This window comes from Delphinapterus leucas, chromosome 9, assembly GCF_059928025.1.
Source record: "Delphinapterus leucas isolate spDelLeu-1000000601 "Yukka" chromosome 9, BTC_Dleu_Yukka2, whole genome shotgun sequence".
NCBI lineage: Eukaryota > Metazoa > Chordata > Mammalia > Artiodactyla > Monodontidae > Delphinapterus > Delphinapterus leucas.
In genome coordinates this window covers 55,755,595-55,775,066 of record NC_143137.1, presented here as the reverse complement: position 1 = coordinate 55,775,066, position 19,472 = coordinate 55,755,595, and the positions used below count along the sequence as shown (strand labels likewise).

Genomic DNA, 19,472 nt, shown 5'->3' with positions numbered 1-19,472 from the left:
AGAAATACTAAGCTGCACATATACTCACGACTCCCAACATCCTCTACAAAAGTCATGTCCACAGGGCATATCCACTGGGTCTTCAAATACAGAAATACTGCACATACAAATGTCACACTGGAAGTGAAGAAGAAAATGATTTAAACAAAGTCATACCTTGGAGACAGAACATCTCTTTGTTCATTAGCTTATGGCAAAAATACTAGCATAGTAATTATAAACAGTGTTTCAAAGTTATAAGGGAAATTAAAGTTAGTGTGCCTACCTTTGACTAGATAACAAATACCATGCTTATCTCATTATAAATTATTGTGGGATTTAAATGTTTTAATGCAAAAGTGAAATTCTTAAATTCCAAACGTATGTGTTAAATTAGTCAGCAACTATTTGTTTGGAAAAGGAAATACAAGAAACAAATCATTGCAATCTATTCAAGTCAAGATCAAATTGCTCCTTGCAAAATAACCACTTCAATATCATGTCCTTCACCCTATACGCACCCCAGAAAATCTACAAAAACGGAGTAACTCTGTTTTTTCAATACAGCAACTCAGGATATTCAGAGGAGCAATTTAAGGATTTCTACCCAGGGAACCATGCTACAAAGTTGTGTATCTTCTAAACAATAACTACCTTTATAATGTTACAGATGTGAATTACAGAAGTAGGATCCTGTTTTCCAAGAAGGCCCAGATAAAATCTGAAGTGCATTCATATTTATAACATATTTTGTGTGGCTGAATCATTCGAGAAACATAAAAATTTCCTGTAACAGTGGTTTGCCAATTAAAAATGCACACAATGGCAGTACTGTTTCTCAATAAAAAGCAAATATTTATTTTGGAAATGTATCCAGATGACAAACTCCAGAAGTTTTACTGAAACAAATACATAATCATCAACATATGATAAATGTCTTCAGAAAAATATAAAAATATTTTCATATCTTTGGGTTTCAGGTGCCTATCACAAGCTCAACTTTTAATATTTCAGTATGGTGTGCTCAAAATTTTAAGCAATTGGAGATTTTCAGTGAAAATATTGTAGATGGTTTTCCCAAATTCTCTTATGTTTTGTTTTAAAAGAGAAAAAGAAACCCCTTTTGTTTTTCAATCTGTAATTCAGAGATCTCAAAAATAGTCTGTGATAATAAATATTTACCAAAGCATGAAATAATTGAACCTTTTAAGTAGGGTATAGGATTCAATTACAAGAATTATGACTAGAGGTTCCATGAAACAATATTAAAACTAAAACTATGGGAAGTACACTGAATACTAAACCATACCAAACTGGTGTCCAAATCCCCAGGAGATAAACTTATTTCATCTGGAGAGGTGATGGAAGAGCGTGTAGTCCTCGGAGTTCTTGGAGAAGGGAGTGTGTCCCAGGCATTATACCCACTTGGTGGTGGAGTTGGCATTTGAACACCTGATCGTTGGCAGCAGTTCTCTGGGTTGGACATCCAAGCTTCAAGTAATTTCTCCCTGTCCCAATCTTTAAGAAAAATAGAATGGATATCTCTCAAATAACAGAGAAAATATGGTGATGTTTTAAGGGCTTCATAATAACAAAAGAGAATAAGTTAGAGAGATATAGGTCATCTATGGAAAAAAAACTATTTGTATCAAAATAGTAATCGCAAATGAATGTTTATGATTTTATATCATTCATATTTTTAAACAGAATTTAAAGTTTTATAATTTATCATGGCTTACAACCATGTCAATATCTAATAATATGGTCAAAATTTTCAGTCATTTCTACTAATAATCAAAAGTGGTGGCTCACATGTCATTGGAATTTACTAAATTTTTATAGGTATAGGTTTGATTAAGCCATTTTACTTTTTCAAGAATAATATGTAACTTCACAATTGGCCTCACTGCTGTCAAGTTGTAAAATGATTACACAGCTAACTATAAGCATGTCAAAATGCCAACAAGTCCTAAAAATCATTTGATAAACAGCTTGAAAGCAGAAGGAACTTCTGAAGAGATTATGATTATAAAGTTTTAGTGAATTTGATATAAATTGCACATTAAGTGAGCCTGATTCTGGCTTAACTAAAAAAAGGTTACCTTCCTAGTACAAACACTTTAAAAATAGTCAAGTGAAGTATGTTATTATAAGTCCAGAGCCATAAAAACCTAACCCATTCAAAACAATAAACTGATATAGCCAATGATTTTCCCAGGTGTTTTATATATATATTTCATTTACTCCTCCCAACAAACTTTTCAATCATTATTGAGGTGAAGAAACCAAGACTCAGGGAAATTACACAACTTGCCCAGGCTCACACAGATATGAAGGATTTGAAACAAATTTCTGTGAATCCAAAGCCTGTGTTCTTTCCACTGCAGCCCAATAAAGCATAGGGTCAAAAGTAATATGAGTCAATTATTTACCATGGGCCCATTCTATATCATTTTATAAATCAAATACAAATAACTGTGAAAACTTTCTATATAAGACTTTTTTCAACCATATGAAGTCAATATATTTGGTGGTTTACCAGGATAATTATGATTCAGACATGCAATGAAGGTACAGTGTGTTTCCATATGTGCAAAGGCACAGAAATATAATGGAGAGACATGAGCAGCTCTGTAAAGTTACAGTATACTATATTGTGGTTTGGGGAGATGGAAGATAAGACTGAAAACAGGAGTCATTACAAAAGAAGAAAAATCCAACAACTGAAAAACACTGCACATGAGTGCATTCTAGGAAATGTTGCTAAATGGACCTGAGTGTTTTGATAGGACATTACAGGCATACCTTGGAGATATTGCAAGTTTGGTTCTAGACCACTGCAATAAAGCAAATATAAAGCAAGTCATACAAATTTTTTGGTTTCCCAGTGCATATAAAGGTTATATTTACACTACATTGTTTTTTTAGCTATAATGCTATTACACACTTAACAGACTATATAGTACCTTAATTAAAACGTTTTATTGCTAAAAAACACTAACCATCATCTGACAATGTAGGGTTGCCACAAATTTTCAAATTGTAAAAAATGCAATATCTGCAAAGCACAATAAAGCAAAGTGCAATAAAATGAGGTATACTTGTACTTACTTAAAAAGTTTAAACTTTCTTAGAACAATATTATTTTTCAAATCTCCACTATAATACTTTTTCATAAATGGAAAAAAGAACTACTATAATTTATATACACACATATTAAATTCTAGTCTTATCTACTACAAATATTTTCCAGCACAATTTCTGCTTGGATTCTATCATATCATTCATTTAGCAAACATTTATTGAATGTCTTTTATGTGCCATACACTATGTCAAGCTGTAGGGATATAACAGGAGGAAAAAACAGGCATAATTCCTACTTTCATGGAACTTAGAGTCTAGTAGGGAGAAAGACATTAAGTAAAATCAACACATTAAAAAAAAATTATCACTGTCAGAAGCACCATTAAGAAGAGGTAGAGACTCCCATTCAGGGAGCTCATGGCTTGGAGTGGACATCCGAAGGATGAGTGGGAGCTAACTGGGTAAAAGGAAGAGGGAAAGACATTCTAGACAGATGGTACATAGCTTGCTAAAAGGCCTTATGGTAGGAGAGAAGGTAGCATCCTTGTGAAATTTAAAAAGTCAATGTAGCTGGAGCATGGAGACCAGAGGGGAAGCACTGTGTGAGTGAGGCTGAAAACAGGCAGGGACTAGGCCATGTAGAACTTTTTAATAATACTCCTATCATCAGTTTAGAAGTGACAGGAAGCCAGTGAAAACTGGGCTTAGGGTTAGGAAGAACAGGTTGTCACGGTTAGATCTGAAAAGATCATTCTGACTACAGTATGGAATAACAAAGAAATTGGATAGGGTGAGAGTGGAGGGAAAGGTAGACTAGAAAGGAGGCTACTGGGAAATACCAGTGAGAGATTATGGTAGCCAAGGCCATGGCTAGCCGCGGTGGAGATGAAGAGAAAGGAAGAAGTTAAGATCTGGGACGTGAGACTGAAAATTTGGTAACAATGGGATATAGGGTCTGAGGGAGAGGAAATGTCAAAGTTGTTGTCCCAGGTCTTCCACATTGGTTGGCTGGTGCTGCCATCTATGTAAATAGGGAATACCAGAGACTCAGGTACAGGTTTAAAAGCATGATTTTAATTTTAGACATGATGAGATTAAGGGGCTTTTGAGATATCCTAGAGGTGCTTTCAAATCGGCAGTTATATATAAGTGTATAGAGCTCAGAAGTCTAGTTTTAGAAGGAGAAATCTGTATCTATGGAAGCCGTGGGAGAAGATGTCATTTCCTAGGAAGAGAGTAGAGTGAGAGGAGGTGTGGACTACTGATGTTTAATTACCTATAGAAGTGATGAGTCTCCAAAGGAGATTTAAAAAATACTTCAGTATACATTTACTCTAAGGACAAGCAAACTAGCCTTGGTCTCATATTTTAAAAAATAGGTAAGTAAATTTTACTTATTTTCTCATTAGGTAACTTTGAACTATATTAAGTTACTTTTATTACTGAGGAAATGCTCAGAAAATGACCTTTGTATTCTTAACAGAGTCATCCTTAAAATTCAATTACTACTTAGTAAATACTGCCAAACATTTCTGTCTTCTGTCTTCAACCTCATTACTTTGGGACTAAATTTGACAGTAGATAACATAATACTTAAATCTATTTTCCTGTGGAAAGCTGAATGAATGTTACCAAGGAAACAATCTATAAATCTAACAAATAGTTCAGTTTAATAGCTCTGAAACAGAGCCCATCCGGATTTTGACAGCAATTAGTATAAACTGCAGCTCTGTGCACTGTCTTTTTTATTCACTAGCATGGTTTATCTCTGAAAATCTTATTTGATTATCAAAATATCACTGATATTACCTAAACAATATAGAAGAGATGTCCATCTGAAAACCTGTGTTAGCCTCTATTATATGCCTTAATAGGAGACTGAAATATAGAACTCTTAAGTTATCAAAAAAGTTATCACAGAATAGACAAATGTCAAGTAATAAAATTCAGTTAGATATCAGGTTATTAGAATTGACCCTACTATATAAAAGAAGTAACTTAGGGAAATATCAATGGAATGAAAATGGAGGTGATCATTTAAAAATACTTGATGACACAATGTGTAAATACCAGAGAAGAAAATCTTTGTTTTAATTACAATTACTAGTTAAGTTAGCCTTAGATTCTATATAATATTGTAAGTTAGAATTATGATATATTATATAATTTAGCTGAATGTAGATACCTGTGGCAGAAATGGCCATAAGTACTACACAACAGTTCTACAGAGTAGAACTATTGCTTGCAGTTAACTGTGACCATGTGACTGAATTCTGGTCAGTGGAATAGGTGCAGGAGTGATTTATGCCACTTCCAGGACTGGCTCAAAAAACTTCCCACACCTATTTCTCCACACTTTTTCCTTTCTGATTGGTTGTCTGGAATGGAGATAATCCAGGCAACCTCAGAAGCTACTTTGTTAATATGGCAGAGTCTCAGTCAGTCCGAGTAACTGTGTGGAGCAGAGCCCCTGTCCCATTCCTAACACTTTAGACTATTATGATTAATAAATGTTTACTGGGCTTCCCTGGTGGCGCAGTGGTTGAGAGTCCACCTGCCGATGCAGGGGACACAGGTTCGTGCCCGAGTCCGGGAAGATCCCACATGCCGCGGAGCGGCTGGGCCCGTGAGCCATGGACGCTGAGCCTGCACATCTGGAGCCTGTGTTCCACAACGGGAGAGGCCACAACAGTGAGAGGCCCGCATACCACAAAATAAATAAATAAATGTTTACTGTGTTTGACTCGATACTTTCATTTCAGCAGCCAGCCTACCCTAACTAATACAACTGTCACGTTACAGCTCCTCACAGATGAATAGCTTCCACTTTTATGCCAGCTCTATGTTATATTTAAATGCACTCTCTTTATTTGAAAGCTCAAGCAAAGGACGGGGTGCTGTGAACCTCACACAAAAGAAAAACAATTTAAGGTATTTGGTATTTCTTTGCAAGTTTTTACGAATGTTAAGTATTATTACTAAGAGGAAAATATTTTATCTTTAAATTCTAAGATTTTAAAAACTATTCTGAATTTCTCAATGTCGTTTTTGAAACCAGGTCTAAATTTTTTTCCCAAAGGATTTACTTCAAAATTTTAAAAGATGGCAATGCAGAAAAATAGTTTTATAATAAAAAGATGGATTTAAAAATATATAAATAACATTTCAGATATATTATCTATTCATTTTGTAACTATGATCTGAGGGCTTAAGGGATGCCAGATATTGTGGAAACAAAAAACAATAAAAAGCTGTCCTCTAAGAGCTCCCAGGCTAATGTAGAAGAAAAGCAAATAAAGAGATTATTACAATATTGTATTATAAGTGTACGACACATACATGCACAGGATATAATGGGAAGAGACAGGAAGGCTCTCAGTGAATACTTGGGAACACATAAGCAGAAAAGGTTTCCTGGAAGAGTGATTAATAAGGACAAGCAGGAGTGGGTAAATAAATGGGAAAATTAACAGCCCAGGTAAAGAAGCCTTGGTCATGAAGGTCTACTGAAGAGCTGGGATATTTTAAGTCTGTGGAGAGCCAGTGAAGGGTTTTTCAGCAGGGGAGTTACATGCTCAAAATTTTAAAATGCAATATAAAAAATGAATAAGGATGAAGAGGAATAGCAACAGCGGAGACTACAATTTAGATGAAAAATAATGACAACCTGAATTTAAGTCAGTGGCAGTGAGAATGGAAAGAGCTAGGGAGGATGGGGAGAGGATGAGAGATATTTAGGAAGAGAAATGATAAGACTGTGGCCAAATGTAATAGAGATGAAGAAGGAAAGTATGACTTCCCAGTTTCTAGTTAGGGTGATTAAATTAATGTGGCAGTCCATTTATCAAGACACTGGGAGAAATGATGAGTTCAGGTGTGGACATCCTTAGGTTGAGGAGAAAATGTTAAAAAGGCATTTAGAAATAAAGCCTTGAATACTTTATTAAGGCCAGGTGGTAGATATATTCTTTATTATTTAGGTGGTTTTTGAAACCCTTGGTTTCATTAGATAAATGTGCACAGCAATGTTTCTCAGAAAACGGTCTACTTTGTAAGGCTTGTTTACAACACACGTTTTTATGCTGCATCCCTCACCTAAAGACTTAGACTCTATGGAAGTCGTCCTAGGAATCTCTGGTTAGTTTCCCAGGCTATCCTTATTTATACTAAAATATAGAGCCACTGGTATATAAAGTGGAAAAGAGTGTCAAGTACAGAACTCTGGGAAATATCAATATTGAAGTTAGTGATTCTGGATGGTTATATACCAAATTATTCACAGAGGTGATCAAAGGATGATGAAATGCAGTTTTAAATTTTCTTCTGATCAAAACATTATATAAAAGTTTTTGGAAGTTGACATTCTATTTTAGGATAGATGGTACAGATTTATAGTTAAAACAGACCAGTATGCCTCAAAATTACTGGATGAGAATAGCCATTTACCTTTCTACCTTTAAAAAGCATTTCTAAATCAGAAAAAACCTCTTTGAAATAAGCCAAAATGTCAGATATCAAGTGTGCAATGAGAGGGTCCAACTCAGCATGTAACAACTCCCAGAATGGCTATGCTAAGTATCACAGAGAACTTAAGCTGAGCACTTTTCCTAAGTAAATCTGGTAGTGTCCTCAAAAAAATAAAAACATACAAAAAACCTCACCTTAAAAGGAATAGCATATTCCTGCCTTGACTCTCTAAATTTCTCTTTGTGCATTTCATGGTGAGAAACAGCTTTTACATAAAATAAATACAACTGACAATACTGATAACACAACTGTTAGTTAACTTTATTTAATTGACTTTAGTAAAAATTAATGTTAAAACCAGGACTAGGACTATGGATTCCAACTCTCAACCCTGCTTGAATCAGATACATTTCTAAAATTAGACAATCTATAAGTTGATTTAGTAGCTCAATTTTTAAAAGAAATTTCCTGTTTCTCTCTACGATTTGTAGCTAGTTTATACTTCAAAATACAAAATGTTATGAGGATGCTGAGTACTGCAGTAACTACTGCACAAAAATGAACTTAGGCTTGTTTAGCAAACTATTTTGTTTTATATTAAAACATTAAAATAGCCACCTTTTAACTCTGAAAAGTTTCAAAAGGCACTCGTGTTATCAGAAGCACATTTCTTTCATTACCATGAGCTCGAAGTAAAGCTTCAGCAGTAAATAGTGGAGCCTGGAGCATGTCTGCTGTTTCCACAATAAGCATATCTTTCAATCTACGAAGATCCTGAGGTCTTAATCCTTCATATGGCTTTAAAAAGAAGAAAAACAAAGTTAAATTGGCTATTATACTATTAGGAAGTTCTAAATGCCTATAAATAAATATATATGATTATCATTTATTTAACCTTCCAGTTCCAGTTTGGCAATGAAGTTAAAAAGGCTCTGTATGTTCCACTATCATGGACTTCAAACTACTCTCTAACAAGTCTTTTTTAAGATGGAAAGTGGATGCCTAGTCTCATGTACCTTATCATTCTAAAACAAAAGAATCATAGTATAATGACAAAACCATCTTACTCATGGTTTAAAAAATCTGAATAATACAAAAATGAATTAGAAATAAAAATCTATAATCCCACCACTGAGCAATGGTCATGATTAAAGTTCTCAAGTACTTTTATCCAGTCTTTTCTTTTTGCAAATCAATTGTGTGTGAATATATCAATACATGTTTTCACTTAGACTCACTTTTAATCACTGAACCACCAACATTTACACTTATTAAGATACAATCTGGATTGCTAGTGGGATTATATGATACCTATTAATTAATTTGGAGAGAAGTGATTATGACATACTATTCAACTTCTTATCATAAATGTATTCTCTCTGTTTACTCAAGTGTTAATGCTTCTTAGTTTTCTTCATAAAGGTACTGTATCATTTCAGGTTTTTAAAATTCTTTTGTTATCCTTTATACTTTTTTTTCTTTGCATTTAACAGAAAACATACAAGGAATAAAATCACAAATGTCTCACTATTCAGAAATTTATAAAAGCTAAAATAACCTGTGACATGTTTTCCCCATTACATTTCCCTAATTTTCCCCATCCTTGCTTACAGCAATCACTATGATGAATTTAATTTGTAGCTATCATAATATTATGGCATAACATTAAATATATCGCTAAGCAACTTGCTTTTATTTTTATTCAATACTGTGTTTTTATTATTAATATTGATACACATATCTATTTCAATCCTTTAAACAGATGTAACCAGCTTACTGCAGTAAGCATAGAACTAAAGACCATAACTTAAAAAGCAGTAGAAATTCTCAAATACTTATCAGAATAACAACCATTGAGGAAGTCCTTTGGTAACATCTATCACACATTCCAGAGAGTTCTGGGCAGTCAGTAAGCCCTATCCCTTACAACTGATTTACAGATATTTTAAAACTAGATATTATCTTTATTTCTTGCTTTGTTTTTTTGATTATCATGGAAACCATTTCATCAATTCTTACTTAACCCCATATGGTGGGAACTCTATTCACCAGGGGTAATTTCTCTCAGTTGATGTATGTTTCCTGATCCTAAGATGTCTTCTGGCAGGGAAGCATATATAAGCAATGAGTGTAGTAATGACAGGGAAGACTGACAAACTTGACTGCAAAAGAAACTGCCAAGATTTAAACATAAAAAGTGTGTTGATTTTAATATATAAGGAATTTGTGACAATCAGTAAATTTAAAATGTCAAAAGTTATAAAAACACAAACATCCTTAAGTATACAAACTCTTTACCTAACAAACTGGCCAAGGTTTGGAAAAAAACAAAAACACCCCTCAATATTGGTAAGGTTGCAGTGAGATGGCCCTCTGATGTACTGTGGGTAAAAACAGAAATTGGATTATCATTTAATGACTAAGCATCACGTATCATGAGCCTTTAAAATACTGACTCAATAACTTTACTTATAGGAATCTATCCTAAGGTCTAATCACAATGTGAACAAAACTGGTCAACTGTAATGTTACTTTTAAAAGTGACAAAATGCAAGGAACCCAAATATACTTTCAGGGAGTTATAGGACATCTACATGTTAGAGTAGTTAGCAGTCATTCAAAATGTTTTCCATGATGAATCTGTGAATATCAAAAAATGTTAAGGAAAAAAAAAACTACAGGATGTAAAATGTACAATATCATCACACTGATGAAAAATGGAAGGGAAAATGTTACAAGTATCATTTATAAGTGGTAGAATAATGAATATTTTAAATTTTCATTCTGCTTCTTCTTATAAAAGGGGTGTTTGGCTGAAAAAATTTTAATTAAAAAATTAAAGAACTTCCCTGGTGGTCCAGTGGTTAAGACTCCGCGCTTCCAACGCAGGGGGCGCGGGTCTGACACCTGGTCAGGGAACTAAGATCCCACATGCCACTCAGCACGGCCAAAAAAAGAAGAAAAATCAAAGAAAAATCACTGGGGATGTTAAAAAGCTTTAAACAGGGGCAGAGCATGCACTCAATCAGTCTGCAGTGTTACTCTTTTTACAAATGATAGTAAAAACTTAATGCTGAATACATTTCATATCATACTGTATTAATAGTCTACTACACCTATATATGCATTCAGCTATACTGCCATGAATCTCTACATATTACAGGTATCCTATAACCTTAAGTAGAAAAAGAAATAAAAATTTAACCTAAACTATTCTATATAGGGATTAACTAAAAAAGGAAAAAGGGGAAATTTAACCCAACTATCCTTTAAAAAGTGCCCCCAAATCATCATATACAGTTTGCTTTTAAGCTAATTTATGAACCATACTTTGTCCTGCAAAACTCTCAAATCCTTTAATGATTAAATTTGTAGTACTCATTCCAGTCTAGAATTTATACACTATATATAACATTGCTTCTAGAAACTGTGTTCCAAGTTCAGATTTGGGACTCCAGGTATCTTTCCTGCCTCAGCAATGAAAACCAATATTTCCTGATATTCCCAGTGGTGGCAACTGTTTATTTCCTGGTATATTTCCTAAATGTTCTTTTTCAGATTAGCCATCATTCTACCTAATCTATGTTGAACCAAATAAAATTTGACTCTTGATACATTAAGAAAGGAATAATATTGATATAAAGCAATCTGTATAAATTCTTTTTTTTTAATGCACAGTTTAAAACCTAAATAGGTTACAATGGAAGAAAAATAGTCCTTGAAGGAGAAAGACATACTGCCTTCATGAACATGTAACATATTCACTCTGAATTTCTGCAATGGAACTATAACTAGGTCATGTGATGCATTTCAATACATTGCTCAGTTCCAAGCGGGCAGTACCCCTTTCTTCTGCAGGAGGGATTAAGATGAAGGTGCCTTTCTCTTTACTGCTGCAAAGATAAACTGCTTCTTTTTCAGATTAACACAAACAAGCAATAACCTTCAAAGCAGTCCAATACTGATACAAAGAAAGAAAAAGAAAACTAATTTAAAGAGGAATGGCAAATAAAAGTGCCTAAACACATACAAATAATAGTTATATAAGTCCTCTCAGAATCAAGTTAGCACTGAACACTGAAGAATCAGAATCGTTTTTAGAGGAAAAAATTTACTGTGTCTTATAATAATGTCTTTATTTAAGAAATATTTATGGATGCCCACTGTGCATGCAGGTGTGTTAGACACTGAAAATATTCTACTAAATAAGGCAGTTATGGTTCTGGCCCTCATAAAGTTGACAATCTAATAAAAGAGAAAGGCAGTAAACAAGTAAACTATAAAAATATATAAACAAAGTAATTATAGCATGTGATAAGTGCTACAAAAAATAAATAGGGTATATGGTAAAGAATAATGGAAGGAGAGGGGTCTACTTCAGAAAGAATGCTCTAAGACTGCCTCTCTGCAGAACTGATATAGTCAAGAGAAAACTTGGGAGATGATTTTAGACATAAGGAACAGGAAATGCAAAAGCTTTAGTATAGTCTAGGTACTACAATTAGAGCAAAGTGTGCCAGTGAGATGATGTTGGAGAGGTAAATAGTGGCGAGACCATATAAGGTCTTATATCTGAGCAAACAGTTTGGATTTTATTCTAAGTGCTATGAAAAGTCACTCTATGGTTTAAGTGATATGATCTAATTTAAGTTTAAAAGGCACTCTGGCTACTGTGCACAAAATGGATTCTAAGGGGACGAGAACAGAAGGAAGGAGACCAGTAAGGAAACTACTATAGTAGTTCAGATGAGAAGTGAAGGTGGAGAGGACCTAGGGAGGTAGGCGTAGAGAATGGGAGGAGTAAATGGATTTAGGTTATAACTTTGGAGGTAAACTGACAGAATTCCCAGACTGCTTGGATGTGAGGAATCGAGAATGCTTGCCACATTTATGCTTGAGTGGATGGAGGTAATGTTTACTGAGACAAGGAAGACTTAAAGGAAAACCAGAAAGCAATGTCACTGAAGCCAAGGGAAGAGTGTTTCACTAAGGGAGTGGTTAATTATGTCAAGTGGTGCCGAAGAATTCAAGTAAGAAAAGCACCTACTGGATTTGGCAACACAGTGACTCTTGATGTCCACATCAGTGCAGTTCCATCAGAGTAGAAGGGAAGAAAGTCACACTGCAATGGGCTGAAGAGTGAAGGGAAGGTGAGGAAGTTGGTATGTATAGATAGCTCCTAAGTTTTGTCTTTCTCATATGAAGATCAGAGATATGGGGCTACAAGTGAAGGGGGACAGGGACAGGGCTGGGGAAGAGTGGTCAATGGAGAGGTCGTTTTGTTTTTTAAGATGGGAGTTACCAAAGCATGTTTGTTGATAAGAGCAATCCAGAAGACAGGCAGAGACTGAAGTACAGGACTGGAGTCTTGGAGTCAGCATCTCTATTTATACGTAATTAAACATACTTACATATGCTAAAGGACAGACACCACCTCCAGGTTTTCTAGATGTATTTTCATACTTATGGCTATGTAGATCACAGGATATTTAGCATATTGCAAAGAAGACCACACAAACTGGGTTTTAAAGAAGAAAAAAATAAAATTTAATATAAAATCCATGTAATTTTTTTATTAAAAAAAACTTACCTCTCGTTTGTCTAATGCAGCATATTCAGCTTCTATTTCTTCAGCTTCAGGATCTCGTGAGAATACCATTTGAGATTCCAGATTGAGGGCCAAATCTTTGTGGTGTTGCTTTTCAGCACAATCACAAGGAGTATCTTTATTCTCATTCTCAGCAAACAAGTCTCCTCCATGTTTTACTAAAAGCTAAAAAAGATTTTTTCAAAAACTTTCAACTATAGGACTTCCCTAGTGGCACAGTGGTTAAGAATCCGCCTGCCAATGCAGGGGACACGGGTTCAAGCCCTGGTCCGGGAAGATCCCACATGCCGCAGAGCAACTAAGCCTGTGCGCCACAACTACTGAGCCTGTGCTCTAGGGCCCTTGAGCCACAACTACCGAAGCTGGCGCACCTAGAGCCCCTGCTCTCCAACAAGAGAAGCCACCTCGATGAGAAGCCCGTGCACCGCAAGGAAGAGTGGCCCCCACTTGCCACAACTAGAGAAAGCCCGCACGCAGCAATGAAGACCAAATGCAGCCAAAAATAAATAAATAAATTTATTAAAAAAAAAAGAAAAAACCTTGTAACTATAGATTTAAATGACAAGTTATTTCATGCTGCCTATTAGAAAAATTTTAATAAAGTAAGCACAACAAAAATTCAACAGTATGTATCTGAAATGACAATAAAAGTTATTTAGATACCAGTGGCTTCTAATTTTAAGATAAGCAATTCTTGCTTATTAGCATTAAGATGACTTCCTTTTGAGGCTTCCCTGGTGGCGCAGTGGTTAAGAATCTGCCTGTCAATGCAAGGGACACGGGTTCGAGCCCTGGCCCAGGGAGATCCCACATGCCGCAGAGTAACTGAGCCCGTGCACCACAACTACTGAGCCTGTGCTCCAGTGCCCGCGAGCCACAGCTACTGAGCCCGCATGTCACAACTACTGAAGCCCGCGCCTAGAGCCCGTGCTCCCAACAAGAGAAGCCACAGCAATGAGAAGCCCTCACACCGCAACGAAGAGTAGTCCCTGCTTGCTGTAACCAGAGAAAGCCCGCGCACAGCAACGAAGACCCAATGCAGCCAAAAATAAAAATAAATAATGAAATAAATTTATTAAAAAAAAAAAGATGACTTTCTTTGGTTAAAAACAACAACAAACCAATTTCTTAAACTTTACAAAGAAATTCTTAAGCATTCTGTCCAAAGTTTACTTAAAAATCAATAATTTTATAGTCATTCAATGCTCTAAATTTTATACATTTCTATAAATCTTTCTTAAAAAAGAAGGACACAGCCAATACTGTTACTTTAACCACTAATACCTGGATGCCCTGACAAGGTGGACAAAAGTTTTCATTTGTATCATTCATTATCCAGCTAAACGCTGAAATAAAATTCGGTTGAGCAAATCACTGAAGCAAAACTGTTTTCAATATTCCTCCAAATAAGCAATGAGAGCAAAACTGTTTTCAATATTCCTCAAAATAAGCAATGGGAATAGCTACTGATAGCCAAGTTGGGAAGATACTCTATCAAATCTCTTGATATTTAAAGGTAGGATTTCGCCCAAGGAAATCCCACTTTTAAAATTACATGGAATAGGGACTTGTCTTGTGCACTACTGAGGTTTCTACTGGTTTTGCAGAAGTTAAATATGTTGTTATTAAGGGCTATAGGTTCAAGTTTCCCCAGTATGTCTGCAGAGACATTAACAAGGACATGAATACCATGAGGGCCATAATCTAGGACAACCCTAAAGGACAGCCTGACAATTAGTCATGGAGCTGATTCTTTTATAGAATTCAGTCACAACCATAACAACACAGTAACAGCCACCACTTATTGTTTTCTAAGTGCTAAGCACTATGCTGGGACTTCAAATACATATTCTTACTTAATATTAACAACCCCAAGTAGCAGGGATATTATAATGTTTCAGAAGAGTTAAACAAGTTGACCAAAGTTACTCAGCTAATAAGCAGTAGAACTGGGATTCAGACACAAGTTTGACCAAGTTCTTAACCATGACTGGACATTGTACTGACCCAAAGAATAGGCTGATCACAAAATAAAGAAGTCAAATGTATTCCGGGCCCACCATAAAGTTCTGGCCAGATCTTATTTATGATCTAAATGTGAATACTTTTTAGAGATTTTCATTTTTTATGTGGGTTAATAAAAATGGTAGCTTCTTTTCATTTTCTTCCAAATAATTTTATCTCCTCTCCCTCCAACAAACACACATATCTTCCTGTAAAGTTCTTTTATTGCTTTTGGAACTGTCATCCTTAATCCTTATGGTTCCTCCACAGTCATCCCAAGAGGCCCTGATAAAATAAGGGACTTATACCAATGCCAGGCCTGGAAGCCATGGGCTAACTTGACAAGCCCAATGGATATGACTTAGGCTTCTTGCTCTAAGCCAAACGTATACCTCAGAGCTAAGACGGTTTAAAACATTTTTTAAGTTGTAAAAACAAGCAAACAAACAAACCAAGAAGAATATGAAACATAGACTTGTGGTCACAAAGCTTAAAATATTTACCCATTACATCTGGCCCTTTACAGAAAAAAAATCTGTGAAGCAATAGCTCTCAGCAGTCACTGTTGCAGCCACCTTCTAGAGCCTGAAGGCAAGGTCATATCAGCTGCTATTTACCACCTGGAACCTTTTTAGTCTAAATGTGGTCCGAGGACACCAGGGGGTTTGTTAGAAATGCTGACTCTCAGGGCTACCACCCAAGCCCCTCCCACTCCAGGCCTCTAAATCAGAATCTGATTCTCATCTCCAGGAGATTCTTATGCACATTAAAGTTTGACAAGCAATGACCCTAGACTATGGCCTGTGTGGCATGGAAACTGACATATTTATATTACCTTCTCTGTTCAATACTGGCAACTTATATTAAGTCCACAGACTTATCATACCTATTGCAGGGTCTGTTACTGTTTTCAGCCTTTCTGCTTCACTAACACAAAACAGACTATTTGCTTCTGGCTGCTACAGAACTGAGAGCTGACTTGACTCTATGGTTCTTTGATATTCAGAGTAGCAGAAAATGCACACTGGGATGGCTTTCAAAGCCATGACTTGATTTACTTCCACAACAAATACTACCACAGAAGAGATTCTAAATATTAGCAAACAAGATAAATCATCTTTAACTTAATCACCCTACTCTTTAGCAAAAGCAAAGACAAAATTTAAGAGGCTGTGCCATTCCAGAATATTGGTAAGAGGAACATTCCAGAGTATAGACTGCATTCCTTGGGGTTTAAAAACAAACAAAAAAAGGATGTGTGAGAAGTCATTGTTGAGAGTCACTGTTGACTATTTTTAGAACTTGAGACTTCTTGCCTTGATTGGTAATTCGAAAGGAGTCCCCAGATGAGTCTGATGGGAGTGGGGTGAGGGGCCACAAAAACCTGTATCTCATTGCTGCAATTGGTACCTGGACAGAAACTCATAATCAGTGATGGAATGGAGGGTCCATGTTTACAGCATTTGTCTTGGCAAGGAAAATCAACGTATATGCTACCTTTGGCATAGAAGCTAGCTAGCTATCACCAGTACTGCCTGACATTGGAGGATTACTTTTTAAAAAAGAATTTTAGCATACTGACCTTTAGGGCCTAAGGCTGGAACACAAGAAAGCAGAAGATGTCAAGATATCTGTTAAACTTTTGCTGCATAAAGTCAGGTGTTTTGCTTTTACATAATAGGGTGTTACACGTGGTTCTGAAGAGGTAGTTTTTAAATGCTTCAACCAAAGCATTCTAAGTATCATTTTCTCCACTCTCAAGCAAGGAGAACTGAATATTTTATTCAAATGTGTTTTTTAGCCTATCTCAGACACTTGGTGGTACATACAATTTTCTACCTTAAAAGAAACATACAATTATCACTATCTCAGTGCATCTGTTTATCGATTTTGCCTTCCTTTCTGTTCATAATCCCAGAGGAAGAGGGGAAGGACAGCCCTTAGTTCATGACAAATCCCTTCCCACCCCTTTGATCCATCATCTAAATGGCTGGTTGACTCTGAACAAGTCATTTAACTTCTGTAAGTCTCGGTTTACCAGGTCCATCTATAAAATGAGGCTTACATAATCTTGAGAAAAAATGTAAAAAAAGATGATTCTTAGTCTCTTCTGGTTGTAAAATTACCATTTCCTCATCTGTTTCCTCTATGATCTTGAGCACTCCATTATTCCTTTCATCTTCACTCTCTGACTTTCTACTGGCTCCTGGTACAGGAGTCCCCTATCTTAATTCTGTTAGCCTTCTTGTCACTTCCCCAAAACTTTACTTTCTCTCTTGGCCACATTTGTCAAATTAGTGACTGACACCCGCTGTCTCTCTACTTCCTCAGCAAATTACTCAATTTCTCCCAGCAATCTGACTTCTACTCTGTCCACTTGACTATAATATTCCTGAAAGTCATTAATACCTCTCAAATCCAACAGCCTTATCAGTCTTGTAATTCCTTGCCCTTTCTGAAGCACATCAAATGACTGACTACCTCCTCTCCTTGAAATTCTTCTCTTGGCATCCTCGACAATGTATTATTTTGGTTCTCTTCTCTGCTTTTTTGGTTTTTGTTGTAGGCCACTTACTGTTCCCACTCCCTTTAAACAGAAGCATTCTCCAAGTTGATGCTGTGACTTTAATTCTGTAATTTTATCTATAGTCTTTTCCTTGGATTTCTCATCTATACCTTATCTTGCAGATAACATTTAATTCTAAATCTATATTCATTACTCCCAGTTAGTTCTAATCTTCAATAGCCTGAATACCATTTCACGTGGATAATCTAAGACCTCAATCTCCTTCTAAATGAAAACGCAAGATATTCTCCCTTCCTTCTAACCAATTCCTTCACCTCATCTCACTTAATTTTTTTTTTCTTTTTACTACTAAAGTGTAGTTGACATACAACACCTCATCTCATTTTTAAAATATCTGTCAATTGTTAGCAGGGTTCAAAGTGAACTAGGTTCAAAACCATCCTCAGTTTACTTAAAAATAAAGTTAATTTATTTTACTGTAATTATAGATATGATAGCAGATTGTTACAGAAAATGCAAAAAAATCAAAGAGAAAATTATATTATCCAAAGATAGCTCAACATTGTTAATATTAACATTTTAAAGTCTCCATCATTTTTAACTTTTCTCTCCCTTACTTTCTTGTATCAACTGACCAAGTCACCTAAATGCATCTGCCTCATTCTTTCCGTTTCTAATACCACCATACAAATCCAGGCCCTTTATCAGTTCACAGCAGAATTAATGCAATAAGATTCTAACTCCTGTCACTCCCTCTAGTACACTGGTTTTCAACCTTGGCTGAACACTAGAATCATCTGGAGAAGTTTAATATACTAGTGTCTGGGGGTCCTCTCTCAGAAATTCCAATTTTATTGATTTGAGATATGGTCTACACTATGGGATTTTTTGTGCAGACATGGTTACAACCACTGTTTCAGCACAAAGGTTTCCAAACTGTTTATGAATCATCTAGGTAATCTGATAGTCATATTAGGGTGATCTAGAGTGGGGATTAAATATATGAACTCTTTACAGGTGATTCCATTCTATGTCCCACAGACTACTGCTCTAAGCCAAGGATTCTCAAATTTTAATGTGAGTATGAATGAATCACCTTGGGGTTCTTGTTAAACTACAAATTCAGACTCAGCTGATCTGAGATGAGGCCTGAGATTCTGCATTCCCAACAAGTACCCAAATTCATGCCAATGCCAGTCTGAGGACCACTGTCTGGGTAGCAAGGCTTTAAGAACCACTCCTTTAGAAGTCCCCCCTTTCAACTCTATTCTACATTACAACCATTAGGCTAATCTTACTATATTTGCTTTCATAATAGCACTCCACCAGTCAAAAAATTTAAATGGCTCAATTTTCTATAAATAAATCCAAAATTCTTGGCATTAGTATTTCTACTTAGTATGGCTTCTATCTTCATTTTAAGTCATCTGTCTTATCAAACCTCTGCAAAATACTTCAATCTGCATTTGTTTGAGACCTAGAAGAGTGCTTCTCAAACTATAACATGCAAACGAATAACCAGTAAAACTTGCTTAAAGCATTCCTGGAGTCTACCCCCAGAGATTCTGATTTGGAATCTGGAGGTCTGTGGGGCACAAGAATTTGTATTTATAACAAGCTCCCAGGCGTTACTGATGCTACAAAATGTGCTGAGGGCCACATTTTGAGTAGCCTCCTCCAAATACTTAAACTGAAATCTCATCCACTCAAATATTACTACTACCCATGAAATCTTCTGGGCTAAGTAAAATTTAAATGATGTCTCCTTCCCTTCAATGCCTATAACAGTTAATGCCTAAATAA

The 19,472-nt window shown here is 35.7% G+C and overlaps 1 protein-coding gene across 9 annotated transcripts in view; it reads right to left on the bottom strand.

Moving 5' to 3' along the window:
* ANKIB1 (ankyrin repeat and IBR domain containing 1) overlaps positions 1-19,472 on the bottom strand; it is a 158,751-nt gene that overhangs the window by 41,132 nt on the left and 98,147 nt on the right. For all 9 annotated transcript variants that reach the window (XM_089917621.1, XM_089917623.1, XM_022585669.2 and 6 more), the window contains 4 exons: positions 13,121-13,303; positions 8,211-8,328; positions 1,289-1,497; positions 29-117 (listed from right to left, as the gene is read on the bottom strand). In XM_089917621.1, coding sequence (XP_089773747.1) covers positions 29-117; positions 1,289-1,497; positions 8,211-8,328; positions 13,121-13,303 — 599 coding nt within the window. The remainder of the gene's footprint in view (positions 1-28; positions 118-1,288; positions 1,498-8,210; positions 8,329-13,120; positions 13,304-19,472) is intronic.